This window comes from Kogia breviceps, chromosome 2 (assembly GCF_026419965.1).
Source record: "Kogia breviceps isolate mKogBre1 chromosome 2, mKogBre1 haplotype 1, whole genome shotgun sequence".
NCBI lineage: Eukaryota > Metazoa > Chordata > Mammalia > Artiodactyla > Physeteridae > Kogia > Kogia breviceps.
In genome coordinates, this window is record NC_081311.1 from 61,934,693 (window position 1) to 61,961,957 (window position 27,265).

General features: G+C 45.8%; 1 protein-coding gene across 3 annotated transcripts in view; it reads left to right on the plus strand.

Annotated features, from left to right (window-relative positions):
* The first annotated feature begins 5,126 nt into the window (after nucleotides 1-5,126).
* PSAP (prosaposin) overlaps nucleotides 5,127-27,265 on the plus strand; it is a 32,250-nt gene continuing 10,111 nt past the window's right edge. Inside the window, exons 1-7 of one of the 3 annotated variants that reach the window (XM_067025431.1) lie at nucleotides 5,196-5,258; nucleotides 22,188-22,335; nucleotides 22,531-22,664; nucleotides 24,481-24,555; nucleotides 25,137-25,262; nucleotides 26,233-26,433; nucleotides 26,840-26,983. In XM_067025431.1, the coding sequence (XP_066881532.1) occupies nucleotides 24,532-24,555; nucleotides 25,137-25,262; nucleotides 26,233-26,433; nucleotides 26,840-26,983 (495 nt within the window). In that variant the 5' untranslated portion in view covers nucleotides 5,196-5,258; nucleotides 22,188-22,335; nucleotides 22,531-22,664; nucleotides 24,481-24,531. Of the gene's footprint in view, nucleotides 5,259-22,187; nucleotides 22,336-22,530; nucleotides 22,665-24,480; nucleotides 24,556-25,136; nucleotides 25,263-26,232; nucleotides 26,434-26,839; nucleotides 26,984-27,265 lie in introns of all 3 variants that reach the window. The other 2 variants (XM_059054229.2, XM_067025430.1) reach the window with 2 other exon arrangements.

Here is a 27,265-nt window from a genome sequence, read left to right on the forward strand (position 1 = left end):
GTTTAAGTTCCCCCTCTGCCCTATCTTGCTGCCCCCACTGCCTCACAGGTGTGATCCTGCGAGCATGTGCTAAAAACTTCTGCCCACACATCTCAGTCTCAGAGCATGTTTCCCAGAGGACCTCACCACTTGACAGGTGGCAAATATGTGTCAATCCAAGAGCCAACTTTGATCAGTTGGTCCTAGCAGTTGGAGTACTTAGTGAGGAGGCTTTGAAGTCACGTTCTAGTAGTGATGTCTATCATGGGTGAGGAAGTGGGCATGAGGACTTCTGTGCTGGATGTCCAGCATCCTGCAGAGTGGTGCTGTGTCCTGGATACCAAGTGGGAGAGTTCTAGGAAGAAGCAGCAGACCAACAGTATCAGAGGCTAAAGGGAATGAGAAGGTGCTGCTGGACATTCCAAGTAGGAATTTACTATTTACTTTCAAAAAGCCATTCAGGGGAGCTGTGGGCTGGGCTAGGGTTAGTCTGGAGGGAGAGTAGTAAATGTGGTGAGTGTAGGTGACTGTTTCAAGCAGCAGGGCAGTGAAGGGAAGGTATGAGAAAGTAGCTGAAGTGAAAGTCAGGGGTGAGAAGATTTCTTTTAGGATAGGAGAGCCTTGTGTGTATTTATAATCTGAGGGGGAAGAGTCAGCAGTGAGGGGGGAGACTGAAGATATGAAAAAGGAAAGGACAATGGATGGAGCAAAGTGCTAGGGGGATGATAATAAAAATATTTAACAACTGGTTAAGGCATGGGGAACGAACAAAAAGAATGGACACACCTAAAACTAATATAATATTGTAAATCAACTATACTCTAGTTTTTAAAAAAGGAAAAAACATTAAAAATAAAAAGAATGGGTAGATTATCAATTCTGCCCTAGACGTCACAGGAGGTGATCAACAAAAGCACAGGAGAGTTTAGCAGCTGCAGTGTGGCCTCATAAAGAGAAGAAAAGGCATTTCCTCCTCAGAGATGGAAGGGAAGAGGTAAAATCGGAAATGAGCATGTAGAAGACAGAGATGAGGTCCAGGCTTGAGCATTGTTGAGAAGATCTGGAAAGTAACAAAAACTCAAGATAATGAAACCTTAAACAAGATATGGCTGTGTTTACATAAATAGTCTGGAGGTGGACAATATAGGGCAAATAAAATCATCAGGGATCCAGGTTCTTATCTTGTTGCTTTGTCATCCTTAACAAGGCTCCTACCTCATAGCCCAGAATGGATGCTTGAGCTCCTGCCATTATGTCTGCAATCCAGCATAAAGAAGAAAAGAGTTTGCAGCCTTAGATGACATTTAGCTGGTACAAATCAGTAGTGTTGTTCAGTAGTAAAATTATTGAACTACTTCTGTACCACCTGCTGGTAAATAGCTGCTGACTCCCTGGTGCCCATCCCCCTGCTTACTCACCCCCTGGGACCACCCACCCCTCCAAGACAACAACTTGGCTCAGTTGGGACCTTCCAGGACATTCCCCCAACACTATGGTCAGTGTACTGGCAGTACCATTTGTTAAATATTTGCACTGGCTGTGTCTCTTCCTTTTAAGAACAGTACCTTAAAGTCACAAAATGGGCACTTGTTCTTTTATTTCATTGGCCAGAATGAAGTCCTATGGCTGCAAGGCAGGCTGCGAAATGTAGTCCTTTTTTTGGGTGGCCATGTATGCAGCCAGAAATAGGGGGGTTGATTACTAATTATCAAGATCAAGGGAAAAGAGGTGAAGGATATTAGGAGACAATAGGGCCAAATACGTGCCAAGTAGCACAGAGGGCTTTGTGAGCCTAGCTGGGATGGTTGATTTCTCCAGCAGCCCAGGGCTGCTGGGAAGAGAAGAAAAGACAGCAGAAGCCAGGAATTGGCAGGTGAGTGACTAAAGTTTGATGGGGATAGTGGTCCCTGGGAGGGGCTTACTAGAGTGGTTGCCTGAGGGTCCAGACTAGGCAGAAAGGCAAATGCAGGCAGGAGAGACTGGAGGCTGGAGGTCTTGATGAGGGAGATGCTGGCAGGAGAGGAACCTGAGCTTCCTTCTCTGAGACGCAGTGTGTGTGTGTTATGGGGGGAGGGGGTGCTTCCAGGGTGGTACCAGGGTGGCTGTTGGGGGAGCCAGAGTGGAGCTTTGGGGTCAGGCATGTGGGCTGGGCCTTCACAGTGGAGGCCTGTGTTCTATCAGCTGTCTTGGCCAAGTGCTCTTTCAGTTGCACAATAGAAACAGTAACAGATGGAAGCCCTCTGGGGCCAGAAGGGGAATTATTCATCTGAGGGGTGGGAGTCTCACAAGATCTCAGGCACTAGAAGTGGGGCCTCGTGAGGAACTGGGACCCAGAACTGGAAAGTCATCAAGAACCCCGCCAGGGTCTCCAGTATGGCTCACATTTCCAAGAAAAAATATCTTTGCAGTTCCCTGAAAACTTGAGCTCATAGTAGGGAGAAAAAGAAGCGGATTTTCTTATCTTTTAAAATTTTTCCTATAGTTTTTTCTTTAAAAAGTATGAAGTAAAACGTGGACATTGCAATGAGTGAAATAATGCAATGACGGGTAAACCTAAAGTCAGAAGACTCTTCTTACTTCCAATTCTTTGTTCCTCTTCTGAAAATCCTGCCACTTCTGAGAGAGAAGGGCACCTTGCTGCTTCTGCCTCATGCTTCAAAGCTGCTTCAAGTAACATTGTTTTGTCCCGGCCCATTTCCTTAACTAGCCCATCATTGTTCAGCATTTGAAATCTTTCCAGTTTCCACTGTTACAAAGGGCTATTCTGTGAACACTTTGGATAAAGTACTTCTTAGCTCTGGATTATTTCTTTGGGGAGGTATATAGCTAGGAATGGTATTATAGGGTCAAAGGGTCCAAATAGATTCATAGCTCTTGTTGCCTACACACAGATGGTTAGGAAGGTATTTTAAGAGGATTGAAGCATCTACTGACTTGGTAAAAAATTATAATAACCCACTTACTGCTTTTATATTCCTTATTAAAATTCTGTCCTTACAGGGAAGGGGGTGGATGAAGGAACATATTACTCTTGTGTTCCAGGTGTGCAAATAAAAGGCAACAAAAGTTCATCTCAAAAACACGGACATATCCCTCTAGTTGGGGGGGAGGGTATTAAAAAGAGTCACAGTAGGTTCAGGCTCTGTCATTAAGTAGCTCTGAGAGCTCAGTTACTCCGGCCAAGTGAGAGCCTGTGATCTGAAGGTCTCCAAGTTTCCTTTTGGCTTGGGGTCTTGTAACCTCTGTGTGGGATGCTTTGCCTCCTTCATCGGCTAGAAGCTGGGAACCAGGCTGTGTCCTAGAACCCCACCTCCCTTGCATTTATCTGGCTGTTGGGGTAATCTGCCCCATGCTGTGCCTGGACTTAGGAAGCCTGCAGATGGGGCAGCAGTGCAGCCTCCGTCTTGCCATTGAGGCTAACCATTGAGGAATCTAGTTTAGACCAAATCTTGTCCCAACTTTACTCAGCTCTTTCACATCATCCACTGCAGTGCACACTTCCCCATCCAGCTCCCCAGTGGGAAGTAAGAGCCTCGCTGTGTGGGTGGTAGTGGAGGAGCTGAGCCAAAGGTGCTGAGACCTCTGTCTGTGGGCTGTTCCTCAGGGAGGATTATAGATTGTCACAGACGGATGGAACCCTGGGTTTGCCCCTCCTTGGTCAGGTGTAACCTTGGATAAATGTCCCTCCCATTCCAGGCCTCAATTTCCCAATTGGTACAATGATGGAATGGGACTAAATGACCTTTAAGGGCCTGCCCTAAAAGTCTGAGGTTTCCTTCCTTTCCTTCCCTTCAGCTTGTAGGTACTTGGCCCTTGGGGGACAGCGAGGTTGGGGTCACCCCTCTGCTCAGAATCAGAGGGTCAACCACAGGTAGAAGGCAAGTGGTTTTGTGGGCCACCCAGGCCTTTCTTATTCAGGAGTAAGATGAGGATTGAGGGCTAGACAGGGTGGGGCAGCTTCCTTCTCCATAAAGGCCCCTGGCTGATTTTTAGCCTGATTCTCAATTCGGGCTTCACTTTTTGTTTCCTTCTCCAATGGCTCAGGCACTTTCTATCCTCCCCCATCTTGCTTCTCAAACCCTTTCCTCCACTCCCTCCAACTCTGGGACAAACCATGATAGGGCCTTGGAAGTGTTTGCATATTTTGGGAAGGGGAAAATTTCCCTTCCCTTCTGTGGTTCTTTTTGGTTGGTCAAACAATTAAAATGATGTAACACAGATTAACAGGAGAAAATAAAATTTAATTTCATATGTGCAGGAACCCCACAAACATGAGAGGGTCAGAGACAGAGAGGTAAAATGAAGTATATACACCATGCTGAGCTAAGAAATGGGATAGGGACCTGGGGCTTCCAAGGACAGGAGGGTCATCCACAGGCAGATAAGAAGAGCAGATTTTTCTGTAATTAGGTGTCTGCCCTGCCATATAGATGGGGTCACTTCGATAAAATTTGTTCCTGGTGATAACACCTTTTCTGGGAAAAATCCGCAGTTTAAATTCTTCTAGGTAGTTAAGGGAGAGGCAGTAATTTCTCTCAAGCCCACAGGCTCTCCATTGCCTTTAGCGCAAAAGAAACCACATGCCAAAGTACCACATCTCAGAGACTTGTTCTGAAACCCTACATATCTAATATTGAAAAACCTGTCTGTGACTCATGGGGAGAAGGGATTGTGGATATGAAATGTTAGGAGGGGAAGTCAGGACCCACAATGAAGTTATACGCTGGCCCAGCCACGAAAATACTATGAACGTCATTTAAGAGACAGCGTGGGTCAAGTGGTGAGTTTGAGTTTTGACTGTGAGAGCCTAGAAAATGTAGATAACCTTTTTGAGTACGGATTCTCAACTGAAAAATGGTACTAATAATAGAAAATGGTACTTCATAGAAAAAAGGTGAGGCTTGAAAGATATTATATATATAAATATATATATATAAAATCCCTAACGTTGACTTCTTCATTTATGTATTCTTTGATGACCTCTCCATTCCCTTCCGTCTCCTTATCCTCCTCCCATGCTCCTTCAATCCTTTCGGCCTCCACATTCCTCCCTCGTCCTAGCCTTCCTTTTGCGCAGGCGCCCTGTGCGGCGCTGAGTCAGGCTGCGGAGAGAATTCGGGCCGCCCGGCCGGGACAGAGCTTGCGCCTGCGCGATGGGCGGCTTTGGGGCGGGGCAGGTTTATATTCGCTGAGGATCAGCTGACGCTCTGCATTGCAGACTGCGGAGTCAGGAGGCACCATGTACTCTTTCTTGGTTCTGGCCAGCCTCCTGGGCGCGGGTAAGCCCTGGGACCCCCCAGCCTGGGGAAGGGGACCCCGCAGGACGCAACCCGCTAGTCGCGGAGCGGGCTGTACGGGACCTCGCCCCTTTGCTCCCCATAGGGATTAGTGAGGGGCGCGCACTGCGCAGGCGCTTGCGCAGAGCCGGGTACCTGCTGGGCGGCGGAGGGGCAGCTGGAGGCGGGAGGCGGTTGGGAGCATGGCTTCCTAGGGGCTGGGGTCTGGCGTGTGTGCGAGGCGGGCGGGGCCGGGGAAGTACCGTCTCCCTCACGGCCTGAGTTGGCGGACTGGGGATTCCTTAAGCTGCCGGTCCAGCTCTCGGGCTGGGCCTGTAGGATGACCCCTCCTGCAGCTGTGTCGTGCTTGTGCTGGACGCACGTCATGGAGATGGACTGGAGCCCCAACTTCTGGGCAGACTTTGGCCCTTGGCCTCACTTGTCCCAGTTTTTAAGAGTATTGAAGTTGCAGAAAGCACATAAATATATCTTCTGTATTGATGTTTATCTTTGCATATATATTTACTCTTGATCCTACATCTTGAAGATGATATGGGGTTTTTGTGGTCCTGATGAGTTTGTAATGGAGCCCTCATTTCATCTTGCACGGCCATTGGCTGGTTTTGGCAGTGGACTTTATTTGGGGGAAAATCTAAGTACCTGAGAAGTTGTACGTAGGAGTATTCTTACACCCACTAATTGTCCTGAAATAGTACTGATGGTTGTTAAAATCATCGCAGGTTATGTAGCCAATGCTTGGGAACCAGCTGTACTGCCTTCCTGGAATTAGAAGGGGTCCCGTGCCCTTCTCATGTCATTGAGACCAACCCTCCACTCTCAATTCTTGCCTTCATAGTCTTAACCTCATCTAAATCATCATGGTAAAGGGAAAGGAGTGAGGTTGATAGACTTGGAGCCAGATTTTAATTGAAATACACAGAGGATCCCGAATCTGGATGTTTTCAGATAATAGCCCACTGAGGGCAATAAACCTGATCTTCAGGCCCATCCTCAATTTCTGTTTCTAGTTAACTGTAATCTACGGGCTAGCTTCCATTCTAACTCATGCAGCAATCCAAATTTTAATAGACAGTAATGTAATGGGTGACAGAGTTGATGGGAATCAAATAAGATATTTATAGGGGAGATAGATTTAAGGTGTTTTTCTCATGTTAGCTTTCAGCAACTTCCACGAATGTGTCTTAACCTTAAACCAAGCTCCTAAACTTGCTTTACTTGTGGATTATGAAAGGCAATCAACTTATAACAAAAGATTTTTGGTTTTATAGTTACCAGAGAAACTTTTTCTTGCTGGGGTTGATACTGTTTTTATTCCACAGTCAGTGTGATAAACTAATGCTAGTCTCTAGATTTTCTATACTGATTGAAAACGATTTTTTTGTTTTTCAGTATCAAACTGTTCTTACTGGCAGTGAGTCGTCACTCACGAGACCCTTAAGAGTTCTGAATCACTCAACACACACAAAAAGGACTTAATTGTTTGTTTGGAAATGTAAAATCCTCCTCTGGTATATATGGGAGTATGGCTAACCAGACTGTTAAGTTAAACTAGATACCCTTTTCCCTGAACACTTGGGTAAATAGGACTGTGTAATAATGGCCTTGTTCTAATCTTGCTGCCCAGCCTTTAGGATTATGCCAAGGTCATGCTCTGAACACAATGTATGAATGCCTCCTTGCCTTGACAGCTCTGGCCCCAGTGTAGCTTTTTGGAAATGTATTCCTAAAATTTTTAATATTGATAGAGACCTTGTTAATGAAGGTGCCTAGTGACGGCAGCCATCATCTGCTCCCTGAGAGCTTAGAACTTGCTGTTCCAGTGTGGCACCAGAGAGTGTCATCCTGAATCTGGAGAGGCTTTATGCTTTGTGTTTTAATGATGTCCTGGTGGTAGAGACTTTTGCTCTTGAGTTGTTTTCCTACTCATCCAGTTGCCCCTCCTTTTTCTCCACCTGGAAAAGATGGCAGTGATGATATAGTGAGAGAATTGGAGAGTATCTCCTCTAACCTCTTAGAAGTGAAGACACTGAGGCCCCCCAGAAATGACTCCCCCAAATCGTAGGCCATTTACTGGGGAAGTCAGAATCAGAACCCAGGACTCCTGGGTGCTTGCTCTTTATCCTTCCATCAACACCAAGCGCTTAACTTTACAAACTTATTGGGCTGTAATTTACATACAGAAAACATGCACGTTTTAAGTGTACAAATTGCGGTATTACTGCAGAGTGAACAAGCCCACTGTAAGCAGCCCCCAAGGTAAAGGAGTAGCATCCAGAAGCCCCTGTGCCTCCCCATCCACTACCCTATGTAACTTGCCCCAAAGGAAACCACTTTGTTAGCTTCTAGCCCTGTAAATGTAAAAACCTAACTACTGTTTTTGAGCTTTTTATAAATGGGATCATATAGTAAGGACATACTGTTGGGTGATTCCTCTAGTGGAAAAAGGCAGGCCCAGTGTTAATGAGGTGGTAAGTATAAAACAGGTGGCTTGGTGCCTGGGATATGGTACATATTCCCTGCAACTTAGCTGCCCCTGTTACTGCCACTTGTGTAGAGGCTGACCAGCTGAGTGGTGTTTACTCGCCACTGAGGCAGGCAGCTCTCTAGGGATGCTAGAATGTATTATGTACAAATATATATATTCATTTGATAGCTTATTTTTATTAAGATGCAAGACATGAACTTATAGCACAGCCTGCTGAATGTCAACAACTCCAGTTCTCACCTGCCAGGAATTTGGATAATTCCCCTGTTTATCAATTTTTAGTCAATCAGCTTTACTCTGAAAATAACAAGGATTTGGTGAGTGGGTTAATTGCATTTAACAAGGTGTATCCAATACCTCCTACGATAGTTGAAGCATATTAGAATCAGGTGGTCTGGATTTTTCTAGATGGGGAAGGAGAACTTGCTCCTCCATTTTCTTGGGCTCTGAAGCTGGAATGGCTGGGCTGTGGCTTAACTGCGTGGGGACCAGGAAGGGCGACAGGGTGTTGCTGGCAGGGGGAAAGCACCTAATAAGGCATGGGAAGCTCTCAAGGCCAAGACCATGCTTCTTGGGCAAGTGTGCACTGCAGCTTCTGGAAGCAGTCTTCTAGCATGGGCATTCTAGGTCACTCTAAGCCTTGCTTCGGCACCAGTTATTTGGTTCTGCCTCCTGGAAGGAGGGTCTGGATTTTCCTGCCCTGCCTGTTTTGTTTTTGTTTTTTAAAATCATTTAAAAACCGATGGTAAATATACAGTGATTGGGATGAACAGTTTGACTGCTGGCGAAAGCACTCATTGCTTTGCTTTTGTTCCTTGAAGTTCCAGAAAACAACTTGAATTATGGCCTTGGGTAATGGTCTGTGCACTGAAAAATAACCTGTCAAAAGTCCATGTTTTCTTGTGGAATTTATAATTCTTTATGATGGGAGTGAGATGATACTGTAGAATAGAAGTTTAACTTTATCACATCATTGACTGACCTTGGGCAATTTTCTTAAACTGTGCTTCCTCATCTGTACAATGAGATTAATAATGTAGTGATGTAGTGATGCCTTAATAACTTACTGTACGACAAGGCTTAGGTAAATAAGTACTATAGGGTTTGTTGTTAAACCACAAAAAAACAATACCATGTTTGTTAATGTCCTTGTCCCACCAGCACAGGACAAAATCAGTCTCTGCCCTTGATTTTGTGATATCTCCTGCCTTCTTTCATTTCATTGGATGTTGTAAATTTAACAACAAACAAAATTAGATTGACTTGTAAATATGTTATGTTGGACATAATTACCAGATCAGAAAACAAACTAGGGTAGGTAGTCAGCCATTAGGAGGGAGGTGGGAAAGAATTTGGCTAGGCAGCCAAACTCTTGGTTTATACATCAGTTTTTAACAGAACAGCCCAGCAGATCAGGGCTGGTTCCTGGTAACCTGACTACTCAGATTCTAGGCTGGTTGTGCCTAACCATGGTACCTGGGGTAAGGCTGTTCTCCACTTCCTGCCCCGGTCTGGTTTCCCCATCCCTCAATGGAGGTGAACAGTTCAGATAATAACTGCACACAGTAAACAAGTTCCATTAGTGTAATAGTGCATATCCCTCCCACCCCTGTCCCCTGGGCGTTTCCCAGAGGCAGCCTGGTACCAGTTCCTTTAGGAGCCTTCCGGAGCTACCTATAGGTGGCTGTGTGTATGATTTCCCCTTCTGTTTTTCTTTTTAACACAAACAAATATTACACTGTTTTGCTTCTTGCTCTTTTTTAAAATTGTGGAACATTCTAGACATCCGGAAAAGTGGAAGAGTAATGATAATGAACATCTATGTACATAACACTCTAGTTAAGATATAGAACAACCCGCCTCCTTCCAAAGAAAACCACCTTCCTGGCCTTGGTGTTTATCATCCCCCTGCAGGTCTGTCTTTATACTTTCGTACATATATGTGTAATCTTCAGCGGTATGTGTAGTATTCTTTTGGTTTTTTTTTTTTTTTTTTTTACCTTTTTGGCCACACTGCGCGCATGCTGAACTTCCACGACCAGGGGTTCAACCCCTGCCCCCTGCGGTGGAAGCGACAGTCTTAACCACTAGACCACCAGGGAAGTCCTGTTTTGGATATTTTAAACATTTTATGAATAATATATATTCTTGGGTTAGTAATTTTTTTTTTTTTGCTAGTGAGGTTCATTCATTTTGAAAGTGTTTAGATCTGTTTCATTCATTTTCACTACAGTACAGTATTACATTTGTATCATACTTATTCTGCATTCTGTTGATAGACATTTAGATTATTTCCAGTTGTTTTATTGTTCTGTTACAAACTGCTTCTATAAATACTCTTGTGCACATGAACAGACATTTCCTTAGAGGATATACCTAGGAACAGAATTGCTGAGTTGTGGAGTATATCTGTTTTCACCTTAATTAGAAATTGCTGAATTACTCTCTAAAATGATTTTAGGAATTTCTGTTCTCACAGAATATGCGGTTTTTATTTTTATTTTATTTATTTATATATTTTTTTGCGGTACGTGGGCCTCTCACTGTTGTGGCCTCTCCCGTTGTGGAGCACAGGCTCTGGACGCGCAGGCTCAGCGGCCATGGCTCACGGGCCCAGCCGCTCCGAGGCATGTGGGACCTTCCCGGACCCGGGGCACGAACCCGTGTCCCCTGCATCGGCAAGGCGGACTCTCAACCACTGCGCCACCAGGGAAGCCCCCAAATATGTGGTTTTTAGTTACTATATTAACATTTGATGTCAAACTTGAAATTTTGCCATGATAAAATGGTGAGGTGGTTTTCATTTGCATTTCTCCTTTTATTTGTATCTTTAGGGGTTATTTCATGCTAATACAGATAGATCTATACTACTGCCTTTCTAAAAAAACATAAATTTTGGAATAATCTTAGATTTACAGAAAAGTTGCAAAGCTGGTACAGTGAATTTCTATATACCCTGCACCCAAACTTCCCTGACTGTTAAACATCTTATATAACCGCTGTACATTTGTCAAAAGTAAGAAATTAACCTTACTGTTAACTAGACTGCATACTTTATTTGGATTTTACCAATTTTCCCACTAATCTCTTGTTTCTGTTCCAGGAGTGGATCCAGATTACCACATTGCACTTAAGTTGTCCTATCTTCTTAATCACCTTCTACCTCCCAGCTGTTAAAAAAAAAAAATAGCTGCAGAGTATTTCATTGTATGGATGTGTCAATTCAGTTAAACCTATTGATGGACATCTGTGTCACAGAAAAAGTGAGATGGATTCTAATGACACTTGCAAATTTTAAAATTAAATTCTGGCCACATTTGGATAGATACTGCTTTTGAGAAGAAATTCTTTACATGACAGGAAACTACATAAATAAGATTGAAGGAGATGTTATAGAAAGTTCTTTCGCCCAGTCTTAGTGGTGTCACTTATTATAGTAAAAAAACCAAAACAGAACTCCTTTAACAGCTGTGCTGGAATGCTGTCTCCATGTGCAGGTGCTGATGTCAGAGGGTCATGTGGCTTTTCCTGTCTCACTAGGAGTAAAACCTAAAGTTTATTCTGCAAGGTCATGTCATCTGGCCCTCGGCTGCTGTTCAGAGTTCTTCCTCTCCCATCAGGTCAGGGCTGCTTACTTACTGTTGCCCAGAACTGTTGCCCATTTTGTGTTCTACCTATCTGGGTCATCTTCCTTTCCAGGTAATCATGTAGTTTACTCTCTGCCTAGGTGTTGCCTTACCAGAGTTGCACCCTGCTCTGTCTGAAATGTCCATGCCATTCTGCCCTAGTCTTGCTCTTCCTTGGCTTCATTTTTCTTTGTAGCACTTGGCACTGCCTGGCATCATATGATGTGTTTTTATTTGTTGTCATGGTCACTGACTGGATCTGCAGCATGTACAACAGTGTTTGGCCTGTAATAGGTGCTCAGTCCTGCTGAACCGTGGTGTGAGCTATAGCAAGAGGACTTAAGCTCAGTAACTGCTGGTGGGTCAGTATGCATGAAACTTAAATGCTGGTAGTGCCAAATCTTTATCACGATTAAACAATGCATTTTCTTTTGTTAACTGAAACTAAGTTTAAGAAATTGTGTTTAGGAGTTTGCAAATCAAGAGTGACTTTGGACTCAAGTGAAGTGTAGGCTTTTAATAACAGTTCGTGTCCAGGTTAGAGCCAATCCCCCCACCTGACCTCGAGCCTTTTGGAGAGGATTTTATGTAGGTGTTAGGGACACAGGACCCTAACATAACTAAGATACTCCTGGTGGCCCTGATTTGAGGTAAATCTGAAAAGGGAACCAGCTATAATTTGAGGAGTTTCTCCTCTTTTTAGTTCCAGAACTTAGTTGTTTTTAAATGTTTAACCCAGTGGTTCTCAAACTTTTTGGTGTCAGGATCCCTGTATACTCCTGAGTCATTGAGAGAACCCAAAGAGCTTTTGTTAATCTGGGTTATTTATATCTATGATATTTACCATCTTATAAATTAAGCTGACAAAATTTTAAAAATAATCCTTAAAAAATAAATCCATTACATTGTTAACATATTGTGGTTTTAATGAAAAATAGCTGTTTTCCTAAACGTAAACCTATTTAATGAGAAGAACAGCTTATTTTACATTTTTGCAGTCTTTTTAACACCTGGCTGCATTTTCGGCTGCCTCTGCATTCAGTCATTTGCACTATCACGTGTCATATGCTTCCAGAAAAATTCCACTGCTCATTTTGAGTGAATGAGTGAAAAAGGCAACTAACATCTTCATATTACTATTATAAGAATTTTGACCTTATGGATCCCCTAAAAGAATTTCTGAGACCCTCAGTGTTCTGTGGACCACGCTTTGAGTGTGAACCACCAGTGTAGCTGATTCGCAGGAACAGCAGACATCATAGTAGGTGATACTTCCTGAGAGTTCATTGTGTACCCAGCACTGTTCTAAGTGCTTTTTGCTTAACATTTTATCCTCACAGCAGCCTTCTCAGGTGACAGCAACTAAATCAGAATGCTGGGGATATTCTAATATCCTGCCCTAATCCATGCTGTGGTCGGAATTTTAGATTTCAGCATTTCCAATGAAGGTGGTATTCCTTTTAAATATTACGTACTCAAAGGTGACATTTATAGTAGACACACTTGCATGTATCTGCAACTTTTTACTTAATAAACAATCATGTGTGACAAGCCCAGAACACTGAATTTGCTTATTAGTGGGTTTGCATGAAATCTTTTTTTTTTTTTTTTTTTTAGCATATTGTCTTCTTCAAGGGTGCAGAGACTACTCAGCCAGTTAGCAGGGATGGGATAGAGCCTGGGCTGGCTTTGGCTGGCTGGCTGGCTGGCTGAATTGATTCCTGGGCTGTACCCTGGGCTGAGTGTAGAACCATACAGATGTGCCTTTGACCTCTGCCTGTACCCATTCACCTGGCTGGACCTTGGGCATTTCTGTCAGGGGCTTCTTCATGGTCTAGTTGTGGAGTAATATTATCTAAGGTGATTTAAGTTTATGTCTGATCATCACCTGATAGGTTGACACTTTGGAAGCAGAGCTTTGCAGACAGGAGTTTATATTGGACTGGAGTGCTCCTTTTTTCTTTTTTTAATTAATTTTTTTTATTGGAGTATAGTTGAGTTACAGTGTTGTGTTAGGACTAGAGTGTTCTTTTTAAAAAAATACTTATTTTATTTTTGGGTCTTCGTGACTGCGTGCAGGCTTTCTCTAGTTGCAGCAAGCGGGGGCTACTCTTCATTGCAGTGCGCAGGCTTCTCAATGCAGTGGCTTCTCTTGTTGCGGAGCATGGGCTCTAGGCACACAGGCTTGCGTAGTTGTGGCGTGCGGGCTCTAGAGCGCAGGCTCAGTAGCTGTGGCGCATGAGCTTAGTTGCTCCGCGGCATGTGGGATCTTCCCGGACCAGGGATCAAACCTGTGTCCCCTGCATTGGCAGGCGGATTCTTAACCACTGCGCCACCAGGGAACCCCTGGAGTGCTCTTGAATGAACTAGATAGGAATTTCTCTTCCCCAAATTAATTATGCCAAATTGAATCGTTCTTTTACAATCTAAGAAGATCACACAGCCTTGCCCCTCAGTGTGTTATCACACAAGGCAGTGTACCTGAGGATTCTGTTGCTTTCTTCATGTGGATTGATTTCTTGTCCTAGAATGATCTGGCTTGTGAGGAAAATTAAAAAGCAAGGGGGCAGTGGGAGAGGAGGAGCAGGGAAGAAAGAGCCTTTGTCTTAAGTAACAGAAATAATAGCTTATCTGAGCCAGAGGTGATGGGATTTCAGCCTAGCAGCTTGAAAGCTTTATTGCCACAGATTCCTTTTGTGATAAGAGGACTATTTGGACCTTACTTCCTCCAGATCAAGGCATGCTGCCTCTAAGTGTATGCCATTCAGAATGATTAAATTGGCAGTATTTTAATTCTGCTCTGCAGAATATTTTCCAAAAGCAAGATCCTCTAAATGAAGGGACAAGTGCTCTTTGTCATCGAAGGTATTTGTGACACCAGCTGTTTCATTGAGTAGTCAGTGTTGAGTGCATTGTGTTATCTCCTGCTCTTAGGGAATCTAAGTGCGCAAATTCTCCTGAGAAATGTCTGAATGCCGAGGACCTGAAGTAGATACTGCCTCTCCTAGGGTTCCTCTCTCTTGGTTTCCTAGCAACCTGCTTGTTGCCATGGCAATGCATTACCCAGGCAGCAGATCCACTGCCCTGTGGAATGTGTGCTCTGATTGTTGAGATGGGGAGGCTGCTTGCATTTTTTGTTACCTTTTTTTTTTTTTTTGATAATTAGACTCGAACAGAATTTAGCATATGTTACCTGAAATATTTAAAAGGAATAAAAAAGATTTTATATGGCTAAAATAATAAGACTGATTGTTTTAACAAACAGGGCATAAAACACACATTCTAGGAATGATTATCCCTTTCATTCTGAGGTTGTTTTTGAAAATCTTTGTTAATTATATGGTGTACATGGACTTTTAAATATCCGCAGTGGAGGTAAGCCTTAGTAAAGACTTGTCATTTGGAGACTATTTTGGTGAATGAGGTAGATGATTAAGCTGGTATTGTAGTTAGGCTTAGGTTTGACTGCAGACAACAGAGACCTAGAATAATGGTGTCTTAATTATGATTGAACTGTTCCCATCTATCATAGCGAGTTCAGGAGCCAGGCAGTCTAGGGCTAGCATTGTGGTTCTACTTCCAAAAGAATTCTGAGACCCAGGCTCTTCTAGCTCAGTGTTCTGCATCATTGAGATCTAGGCCCTTTCTTCATGGCCCTTCATGGCTGCCAAAGTTCCAGCCATCACTTGTCTTTAAAAGTGCAATAACGTCTACTAACATCCCATCAACCAGAATGTGGTTTCATGGCCAGACCCTGCTACAAGGAGGACTGGGAAATGTGGTTTTTAATTTTGGCAGCCATGTGTGTAGCTAAGAATTTGTGGTTCTGTTCCTTCGAAAGGAGTGGAGAATAGATATAGGGAGCAACTTGTGGTCTGTGCCACACTGGGTGATAATTGTTCCCTGAAACAGGTTGTAAGGTTTAACTATTTTTTCTGATTTTTAAAAGTAACATGAGAAAAAATTAAATTATGCCAGTATACAAAAATTAGAATGTGAACACCTCCCTTTGTCATCCTTTCCCTCAAGTCCACCATTAACAAGCCAGTGTACAATTAACAACTGAGCTTCATTAGTACCAGTCACTCTCAGTGCTTTCTGTGCCTTCTTATTAATCTTCACAGAATTCCTGAGAAGAGGGCACTCTTTTTTTTTAAAGGAAGTTATTTTATTAATTAATTAATTAATTTATGGCTGCATTGGGTCTTCGTTGCTGCGCAGGCTTTCTCTAGTTGTGTTGAGCGGGGGCTACTCTTTGTTGCGGTACACGGGCTTCTCATTGCAGCGGCTTCTCTTGTTGTGGACCATGGGCTCTTGTGCGGGCTTCAGTAGTTGTGGCTCGTGAGCTCTAGAGCGCAGGCTCAGTACCTGTGGTGCACGGGCTTAGTTGCTCCGCGGCATGTGGGATCTTCCCGGACCAGGGCTCGAACCCGTGTCCCCTGCGTTGGCGGGTGGATTCTTAACCACTGCGCCACCAGGGAAGCCCCAAGGGCACTCTTATTTTCCATAGTTTGCAGATAATTGTGGCGTTAATAAGTTGTCTGAGGCTTGGCTTTAGTAGACAGCAGAGCAGGAGTTTGGTCAGGTCTGTCTACCCCCAACACTCAGGGCAGTGATCATGTTGCCATACTGCCTCTGTGCCCTTCCAGAGAAGGAGTGGTTTTTGAGGGGGCTTTTCTAAAAAGTGCGTTCCAAAAATATTTTGAACAGTGGCAACTTTCTTGGGATTGGAAGGCAATCAGCCTGTAGCTCCAATTACATGAATTACTGAAAGCTTTTCACTGGTGGTGTTACTGGTGCTTCACCGGGCACCTCTCATTTTTGCCCACGCAGGGCTTCTTGTTTAGCTCCTAGCTACACAGTGTCGACTCCTGGGCTCATTACAGTGGGGCCTGTGCTTCACTCTCCTTGTGATTTCTGGGTCTTGGATTTAGTAACCAACAACTTCTGAGGTTGCTGGGAAACAGCTCTCTAGGTCTTTGAGCTGCCAGTTAATGACCTGATTAAATGTAGAGAAAGCAAATAGAACATCCTTGATTCAGCTATTTGTGGAACACCTGTTCTGGGCAAGATAGTGGAGGTGAAAAAGGTCTTCCAGTTGCTACTGTGGATAATAATAGTAATAATGCTCACTGGACTTTTGTAGCATGCCAGCACTGCACTGTGTTTTACAGTCGGTTAATTTTTACAAATCCCTTGGAGTAGGTACTAGTAATAGGCCCATTTTGCAGATTGGAAGACCAAAGTCTGAAGGTCACATGACTAGAAGTGGTAGAGCCACGATCTGAACCTTCACTGTCTGATTTCAGAGCCAGTCTGGTAGGGGAGTCGAGATAATGTGGGTAAATTAAGATACCAGAGAGATAGATGATGGTAAGGAGGGATGGTTGAGAGAGAAATACTCTGGCAGTTGAAAGTGCATAGTTATGTCATCTCTTTTCTCAAAACAATCAAGTGATCAATGGCTTCATCCTTATTTTACAGATGAAAAACAAGCTGAGAAGGATGGTGATTTGTTCAGGGTCCTTTGGGCAGGACTTGTAGGCAGATCTTACTTTCTTTTCAGTATACCGTGTTTGAAAAACATTTAACTGATTAGATGGTGGGTAAGTTGCCTTAGAAGCCTCACTCTAAACTTGGGGTTTAGCTCCTTCTCACTTAAGAAGTCATCGTAAGAGCACCTAAAACACACACGGCTATGGTGAGCTCTCCCTCCTTCCCTCCCTCCCAGGCTCACTGAGGATTTTTGGTCAGAGTCTAGAGCTGCCACAAAGCCCATGACTGTTCCGGCTCATGGCAGCTGTTCTCAAGACAGTAAAATTCCACTACAGCCTATCTTTAAATGACCTACATGTGGAGTGGTTTAGAGCACATCTGCTTATTTTCTTCTAAGCCTAGGAGTAAGAAGGGAACAGAGCACCCACCCCTTTCCTAAGGAAATAACCACTGAAGCCTTAAAAAAAAAAAACCAAAAAAACCTGAAACCCTGTCCTAATAAAATGAAACTTGGTTGTGGGGTTTTCGTGTCTCTGAAGCGATCATTTCTCTGACTCCAGCCTGCCAGCATTTGTCACTGAGGGCTCGAATGCCAGGCCCTTGAACTGAGAAGTGTAGTGCTTGCCTCACCCTGAGCAGTGATCCTTCTTAATAGGACAAATTTAATCAGAAATCTCCAGGGTGTCAGGCAGACATTCTAAGAACTGTCTTAGAGTTCAGCCTGTTGCCTCAGGGGAGGAAGTTGGTTTTGGGGGGCAGTGTGGGAAGATGAAAATAGAGATGAAAGCTTTGCTGGGAAGATGTTTTGAGAAATAACTCGTAAGAAAGTAGGTTAGGGTAATTTTAATATTGGTTATGTGCAAATACTGAAAATGTCATTTGCCTCATTATTATAAGAGTGAAGACTTTTGTAGACCCTAGAGGTCTTCTAGCCCCGCTCACCACTCAGGATCCCTCTTACACAGAATCCCTCTAGGTTGGGTATTTCGTTTCTGCTTGGTGGCCCCCACTCTTGTAGAGGTCATCATATAACAAGCCAACTCATCCCCCCCCCCTTTTTTTTTTTAAAGCATCAGTTTAATGCTTAGAGGACAGTTCAGGCTTCAGAGTGAGAACTCTGACTTCAAGTTGAGACTTTGCACTTATTAGTTAGAACTTGCTTAATCTCTCACAGGTTTCCTTTATTTTTTTCTTTCTTCTGGCTGTGCCATGTGGCATGTGGGATCCTAATTCCCCACCAGGGATCCAACTCCGCGCCCCCTGCAGTGGGAACGCGGGGTCTTAACCACTGGACCACCAGGAAAGTCTGCGATTCCCCTTTTATAGCCTGTGGATGTTAAGTATGTTCCTTACCTTGAGCTGTGGTCTGCTTCCCTTCACCTCTACCCACCGCTCTGAGGTCTGGGATCTGAAGCCACCACCCAGAGCAGATCCACCCCCATGTCACAGCTTATCCCGGAAACCATCTCTCTCCCAGCTAAACACCTGCAGTTTCCTGAGGGCCTCGCCGCCCGACCTGCTGTGCTCCCCTGTGCTTGTCACCGTCCCACGGGAAGCAGGGTGCACAGGTGTGCTCTGCCTGCCTGTGTCTACTCGCGCTGCAGCTTCTGAGCCCCACCTCTGTCCTTGTGCTGTTGGCTCTTGCTGCCCTGCTTTTTCTTTCAGCCCAACAGACTTCACATTTAAACTGAACCCAGAGAGTTTCATTTTCCCAGCTGTCTTCTTCAGCCCCTGCTGCCCCTGCTGCCCCTGCTCCGCCTTTTTGGGATGAGCCTTCCAGTCCATTTAGGTGCCCATCATCCGGATCTCCCCACCTCCCCCTCGTTTCTGCCACATCACAACTGGGTGACGCTAACACGAGCTGTCGCCCACAGCATGGACCATGGGCGACACTCATCACAAGGGGTGAGTGCCTGGTGGGGTCTTTCCCAGTGGGCCTGAGGTCTGTTGGAGCTCCGCTCCTGAAAAGACAAAAGTGTTCTTTCCCTTCAGCAAAGATCACTGCTCTCCCTCAGAATGTTCAGGAATCCCCCTCCCCCCACCCCACCCCACCAGTCTTTCAGCTGCCCTCTTTCAGGTGCCAGTTCAATTTTCATGTTGAAGAAGCCACCTCCGGCTCCCTGGAGCAGTTGGGCATTCTCCTCGCAGCCCCGTGTTTCTGCTAACACAGCACCATTATTCCTGTGTCTGTCCCTCCCACCTGAAGGCACTGCTTGTCCCCGTCAATGGAGTTGATAAATGTGCCTTCATCTTAGTTGTTTCTGTGGAGAAAAACCACGCTTACCCCGAGAGCTTACCCCGGTCCCCAGCTGGAGCCCCTGGACAGGTGTTGAGAACCCCCTGAAGTGGTGTGAGGGTTTTGTGTATTAGCACGTTTTCTGAGGAAGGGATCTATGTTCCGAACTCGTTCTGACCCACTGTTTGATTCCCTCTCAGGAGACCAGCTCCTGAAATAAGCCCCTGAACCTCTCAGCAGGTCGCAGACTTGGCATCACCAGGCTTGTTTCAGCCTCATTACCAGCCCTGAGGACACGTGGTTGTTTCGGGTCATCTTGGGAAATCCCACCGCAGACCATTGTAATAACATGCACCTTTATAAATTTGGCTTTAGGTTGGAGGTAAATGGAGAGGTCTTGCTAAGAACTGAATTTCTGGGAGCTGGGACCTCAGTCTTCATTTCTTAGTGTCCCTGAAATCTGTTTTAGGCTTGGATTGGGTGACCTCCTAGGTCTGCCAGATTGGCCACCAGGCATGTATTTTACCTCTAGTTCTGAGGTGGAGGCTTGTTACCATAAAGCAACTGTTAGGATTGGGAAATGACCTTGGGTTCTGCAGTAGCTGGACCAATTTCGGATAGAAGGGGCTACATTTTTAGTCCAGAATAGCCTGGCCAAAACAAGTAACAAGTCTTTATAGCAGGTGATTACTGTTTCAAGTTCCTAGGGGGAGTAAACAAGTTACAAAGTATTCTTGCTGCTTGGGCCCGTGATAGTGCATTGTGTTCCAGAAACCTGATAGATTTTTGGTCAGTTAACAGCCGGTTCCTGGCTGGGAAGGTTGGAGAAAATCCCCAGACTGAGCGTTTGTAAGGATGGAGAGTGGTGGTCAGGCCTTGTGCAGGGAGCCCTGCGTTTATCTGCTGAGGTCCATCCTTCCGGCTTCACTGTGTATCACTGTGTGTTCCTTTGCGTAGAGACTCGTTTTGTTCGAACTCCTAATTCAGATGCAGAAGCAGGCAGTGTACTTAGTGGATACTTTTCAGGAGAACTGGGAGGAGCATGGGAGGTGCTGGTGGGAGCTGCCAGGTCTGGGGATGTCTCTGTGGCCCCCTCACTCCTCAGAGCCCTCACCCTCGTGACTTGAGTTCTGCTCCCCTCTGACCTCCCGGGACCTACGGCTGAAGGCCCCAGCCTAGCTTGGCTACGTTATGGTTAACCATCTGGGGAGTGTAGTACTGTTTTGAATCTGGCACATGTTTTCCCAGAGACCAGACCGAACCAACAGCTTATGAAATGAGGCCAGTTCTGTTGAGTTCATGAACTGGTTGTGGGTTGTGATTTTTTGCTCCCCAAAGGGCAGAGAAGGCTGTAATCTGGGCAGATTAAGAATTCGTTTGGTGGTGTCTGAAGGGGCACAGATCATCTGGCTTGAGCTTTCTGGGGACCTGTGACTCCGTGTCTACATGAACAGTTTGTAGAACTAAAGCTAGGCTTGAATAGCTAGTAAAGTAATAACGGTATTTCCTTTCCTTCCTTCTCCTAGAGAGAGAGTACCCACCGCCCTCCATGTGTTGTAGCCTGTGGTGTGTGTGTGTGTGTGTGTGTGAGAGAGAGAGAGAGAGAGAGAGAGAGAGATGTCTATAGAATTACTGTGTCCTCTCTTGGTTTACAAGATGAAGCAACATGCATCATGACTCCTGTGGTTCTAAATCTGTTTCTTATGTGGCTGTGGGGTTTTCTTCTCAGACCCAAGCCAAATGTTTTCTGTTTACAGTAGAAGTTAGTTCAACCCTCCTGTGATAGCTGCTGGAGTTTGACCCCTGCGCTGTCATACGTCTGCATATGGCCTGATGTAATCTGTTGTTTCCTAGTGAGGTGTGAATGTGAGAGTTTTCTTCCCAGTTTTTAGTTCCAGAATCAAGGAATACCATAGTTCTCTCAGGGCAGTTTATAAAATATTCTTTAAAAATTACACACAGGGTTTCCCTGGTGGCGCAGTGGTTGAGAGTCTGCCTGCTAATGCAGGGAACACGGGTTTGTGCCCCGGTCCGGGAGGATCCCACATGCTGCGGAGCGGCTGGGCCCGTGAGCCATGGCCACTGAGCCTGCTTGTCCGGAGCCTGTGCTCCGCAACGGGAGAGGCCACAGCAATGAGAGGCCCGCGTACCGCAAAAAAAATAATAATAATAAAATAAAAAAAATAAAAATTACATACGAACAACATGACATGGGGAATTTTAAAAAGTAGTTTAGCCAACCACCTTGTTTTGTTTATTTTCTGATTTTTGTACAACCCCAATTTCATATTCTTGAATATTTTTCTGTTTGACATACATCATTTTTATAAGTATATTTAGCAACTGCATATTTTGGTAAGAATATCACTAGTTTTTTCCCTCTAGTTTTGACCAGGTTACATCTGCCTTTGTTTTAGTATCATGAATTTGACTTAAAATATATATATACTTAGGCATATTGTATTTTACCTCTTGAATTACTGGATTTCCCTAAAATGTTTTATTAGAAGTGGATTTTTGAAGAGGGATTTTTTTCCCTCAGTTCTTGAAATACATTAATATATTATGAGAAGTACTTACTAGTCACACTGCTGTCAGCCTTGTAAGAATGCATCTTTTTCCACAAATTTATCACTATTTGGTGTTAAGGTTTTTTGTTTTCCGTTGGCTATTATTTTAACTTTAAAAATATGGTACCTTCTTGCTTTAACCTACTTGCTTTGGTTCCAGGTGACTTGAACCTTCTGGTGTTTTTTTTTGTTTTTTTTTTCCTAATCCCATTTCTGTGGTGTGACTTCCACCTGAGTCCTTTCCTTGTTACACCATAGATGAAACTCCATGTGTGCAATTGGTTTCGAGTGGACATACCTACACTTTGTGATATCCAGGCTATGTAGTTTTGTTTCGTGCTAGCAAACTTGTTTATGTGCAAAAACTCACCCAGTTGATTATAAAAGGTCTCTTCTACTAGAACAACATTAAGAGCCATTGTTTTATGTAATAAGGATATGACTCTCTGTGTTCTCATTACAGTTTTTTTTAACTTTGGCTATTTTTCATTTCTACAGAAGTTAAAATCTTCTATTTTTAAACCTGCCAGTCTTTTCTCTTGTGATTTCTTTCATTACTTCATGGAAATTTAAGATGGGAAAGATTAAAAGGACTGAACTGCCTGATACTGTTTGAAAATAGCGTGAGAGGAAAACGGTGAACCAGGTAGATTAGCCCCTCCCAGCCCTATGACATATGTGACAATGCAGCTCCTTGGCTCTGTGGCTCGTGTCTCATACAGCTGGTGAGGGGCCAGCCTAGTGTCCCGCAAAATGCGAAGGCCCCTGATGCTGGGGAAGCAAGTGAGGTAGGCCTGGTGTGTGGGAATGGGCCGCATCATCACACCGACTCTGCTTGTAGCTCTCGCCAGCCCCGTCCTGGGCCTGAGAGAATGTACCAGAGGCTCAGCCGTGTGGTGCCAGAACGTGAAGACAGCGTCTGACTGCGGGGCCGTGCAGCACTGCCTGCAGACCGTCTGGAACAAGCCGGCCGTGGTGAGTGCCTCCCACTGCCGGGCCTCTGTGTGGTCTGTGACTGCTGCCCTTTACGGAGCGCTCTCTCCTGCTTCCTTTAGTTTGGTCTTCCTGGTGAACCTGAGACCTGTTTGTGGGTGGGGGTACCCACGCGGAGGAGTGGAGGGCTGGAGCGGGGAGGCTCCATTTCCCCCAAGGCCACCCAGTGTCCTGGTGGCACAGATAGGGTGAGGTCCTGCCCGTCCTCTACCGCGTGCCCCATGCTGCCCTCCAGATGCAGCTCCCACCTCTCTACCCCACATAAGGGACCGGCAGGTGCAGCTCCCATTCCCAGGACTGGGCACACGGGTAACAGCTCTGTCCTTGGTCACTCACTCAAAGTAGATGCTAAGCTTTCGAAATCCTTTCCCCCTTTTTTGGTATTTTTTTTTTTCTCTTTTAAACAGGCAGATCACTGATGCAGACCCTAGAGCTTGGTAGCTTATCTAAAATTGTATTTCTAGCTATAGCCAAACTGGAAAAGATGACACTGATTTTTCATCTAAACAGCGATAAATATAGCACATTAATATGGGGAATACTCTTAAGATGACAAACCTTAAGTGCATACTCCACGCGACCTGAGTCCTCTCAGGAGACGCCCGAGCTCTGCTGGCTGGGCCACCCGACTACAGGAAGTGCTCTTTGTTTGCTCTGGGATGTGCTTCAGCCTGTGGTACAAGGCAGGTTTGATGGTGTGGAGCTTGAGGTCTAAAACTTGGTGGCCACTAGTACTCCTTCAGTAAGAGAAGAAGAATTAATTCAGTAGCACTGCTCTTTTTAGTTTTCTGAATTCACTGTCTTAAACCGCTCTCTGTGGCCAAAATCACTTTCAGATTTGGTTTCTAATTTGCTTCTGGTTTTGTTTTTAATACTGCTTCCTGTTTTGAAGTTTAATGTATCATGGGGGGAGTTTAGACCTTTCTGTCGTGTCAGGATAGTCTTGTGGACACCAGAACCTCTCGGGCATCATGCACAAATTCACGATATCATAAATTCACGTTACTGAAGAAAAGGCGTGTGTAACCTGAGTGGCCCCATGCACGGTGTTAGCCTGATTAGGTCCAAAGGTTCAAGGCAGTTTCTCTAAATGCAGCTAAATTCACAGGTGTTCCTTAATGTCACCCAGATGTGTTCCTTCTTCGTGGGTTGAAAATTGGTTCACATAAAGAAGGGAGCGCCCCAAGAGCTTTGAGGACTGGCTAGAATTTCCGTGATCCTGGGCCATGTAGGGATGCCAGGCTTGTCTAGAAGACTCGTGGCACGTCTCTGAGCTCTGCAGTGGCGACGTGTGGCCTCCACCGGCACACAGCACTGCCCAGGAGGTGGAAGGCAGACAGAGCGCCAGCAGCAGTGCCAGTGGGAATGTGCAGAGGTCTGACTGGGCCTTGTTTCACTGCCCGCACCTCTTACTCTGTGATGTTCCGTCACGTAACCGATTTTCTCTGATTTCTGCTGCCCTGAGTTCCAGCTGATTTTTGAGCCTCAGTTTCTTCACAGAGCTGTTGTGAGCATGAATGTGAACTGTAGCCTATGCTGTGTGCACCGAGGGGTAGAGGGTACAGGAGAAGGGTTTCTATCCTGTAGAAGCACAGAGCAGTGTGATCAGTCAGATCTAAGCCTCCCCCGCGGTGTCCAGTGCTTCTCATCTAGGTTGGGGGACCAGGATGTGCCAGTGTGTCAGAGGTGGCCATGGTTAGATGAAACGGGAAAAAGGCCATGGCGGTTTTCAGCTGTGTGCGGTGTGAATTATGTCCTACAAATACAGATCTTTCTCCCTCGTGTTCCTTCCTCTTAGAAATCCCTTCCCTGCGACATATGCAAAGACGTCATCACTGCAGCCGGTGACATGTTGAAAGACAACGCCACTGAGGTGAGCTGCCACCAGGGTGTGTGACTGCGTGTGAGTGGTGGCCGTGTGGCCACATGCATCAGTTCCATACAGAGCTTGTGACTGAGGGCGTCCAGCGAAGAATGGTCTAGGCTCAGGTCGGAAATAACTGTCCTGTGGACCACAGACTGCTTCTGTCATGTGATGTCCCCCACCCCCATCCTTTAAAAATGTAAGAATCATTCTTAGCCACAGGCTGTACAAAAACAGGCCGCGGGCCCTAGTTTGCTGACTCCTGGGCTAGGCGTCAAATGCCCGAGGTTGATTGGGATTTTGTAGCACATGCTGTTAACCTTTAGGTCCATTTTTGGTGATTTCTGCTCAGAATTCCCTGTGCCAGTGAGACCACAGGTCAGAGGATCTTTGTTGTGAATAGCGCTCGCATCTGCTTTTTGCCTCACTGACCTGGCAGGGCCACGGCTCCACGCTAGCCCTCTCCCTCTTCCCCGAGGGCCACTGTTTACAGCCTTCACGTTTCTGGAGTTGTGGAGGGCCTCTTGCTTTCAGCCCGTTTGTGGAGAAGAAGTCCATCGTGGTCCGACCCTTGCCTCTGTCCTCTCTAGCAGGAGATCCTTGTGTACTTGGAGAGGACCTGTGACTGGCTGCCTAAGCCGAACATGTCTGCCTCCTGCAAGGAGATCGTCGACTCCTACCTCCCGGTCATCCTGGACATGATTAAAGGACAAGTGGTATGTGATGGAGAATAGATAGACTCTGCCTTCAAGGCACCCCTGGGGCCCAGGGGAGGTTCCAGACCAGATTACAGTGACTAAAATGGAAAGTCCGTTCATAGACCGAGATTTCGTCAACAGATCTTCTGTACAGTTTTCGTCCAAAATGGCTTTGGCACAGCAGACCACTCTGCTTGTAACGTTCGAGGGTTGGGGGGAGGGGTATGGGAGATGGGAACTCATAGAATTAGTGAAGGAATGTAAACTGGTATAACAGTTATAGGTGCTGATTTGATAACTCATGTCAGCTGCAAGGATGCTTGACTTTCATTCAGTAATATCTGTTACACATAAACCATGTGCCAGAGGTTGGGTTTTCAGCGAGGAACAAGGAGCCAGGTTTGTGGAATTTGGAAGGACCCTAAAAACCTCCAGTGGGACAGGAGTGTCCTGAGGTGGGACCAAAGGTTTTGGTGAGGAAAGCAGGGGTCACGTCACGCTAGACCTTTCAGGCTGCGTTTCAGGATTGCCAGTGCAGCGGGGAGGTCTTGGAGGGTTTCACGGGGAGAAGTGAGATGATCCCTTTTCAAAGGGGTTGGTCTGGTCTGGGTCCCAGCAATTGGGAGTTGCAAGAGGGGAAGCTGGCAGGACGGCCAGGTGTGAGATCTGATGTGGACAGTGGAGGCGGACAGCTGCACGTGGTCTTAGGGGATAAAGGGACTGGACTTGCTGGTGGCGGGGAGGAGTTAGGCATGTCTCCCAGGTCTGTGACTCGCACCTCCCGGAGGACGGTGGTGGAACCATCTGTTCCAATGGAGCCGTGGGGCCGGCCAAGCAGGGTGGGCGGTTTGGTTTGAGGTGTGCCTGTTAGCTGGGTGTGCGCACGTGAGTCAGGCCAGGAGAGGAGGAAAGGGAGAATTCGAAGGCACCAGGTGGCCTGTTTCCTTCTGGGGAGAGGATTTCCACTTGTGCCTCTTTCCCCCCCCAGAGCCATCCCGGGGAGGTGTGCTCTGCTCTCAACCTCTGCGAGTCTCTTCAGAAGCACCTGGCAGAGCTGAATCACCAGAACCAGCTCGAGTCCAATCAGATCCCGGACCTGGATACGGCTGAGGTGGCGGCTCCCTTCATGGCCAACGTGCCCCTCCTGCTCTACCCTCAGGACGGGCCCCACAGCAAGCCCCAGCACAAGGTAAGGCAGTGGGCCTGGCTGCCCAGGGCCCCGTCTTTGGTTGGGTCTGAGCTGCGACACAAAAGGGGGCGGCGTGTGCGTACAGCTCTCAGACCGGGGCCTTATTCCTTTACTTGATTCTGCAGTTCCACAACCCACCCTTCAGATGGTTGTGTCATGGAGGTTCTGAAGAACTGGGGTATCTAACAGACGCAAAGATTGTTCCCCCTTCCCGTTAAGTTTTACTATAATCAATGCCCACTTGATTTGAAACCTGTCAGTCCCTTTAGAACCTGTAAAAACACATTAGGAACAGTTCAGGGACTCACCCCTGGTGCTGCAGTTACGAGCGTGTCGGAATCTGAACGCTCTTAGCTATTTTTAGGGATAGGCAGTGTTTACAGACCAACTGCCCCTGTCTCTCCAGGCTAATGGGGACGTTTGCCAGGACTGCATTCAGATGGTGACTGACGTCCAGAATGCTGTGAGGACCAACTCCACCTTCGTCGAGGCCTTGGTGGACCATGCCAAGGAGGAGTGCGACCGCCTGGGGCCCGGCATGGCCGACATGGTGAGCCTTACCTCGGGCATCGGAGGATGTTCTGGGCCAGGGAGCTGGGCTGTGGAGATGGCAGTGGGGGAGCCAAGAAAAGTTCACTCTCTGGGGTACCATTTTAAGTTCCAGCCTGAGGGCTTTGAGGAAGAGATGTTCAAACAATTCCCTGTTCCCAGAAAGCAGCCAGATATGTGGTGGGTACTTAAATACTTGGTTGGTTAATTGAATTTGGATATGTAACAGAACTCTTGGGACAAAATAGTGGAAGGAGAAGGAGACCACTTTTGTGAAGACTTT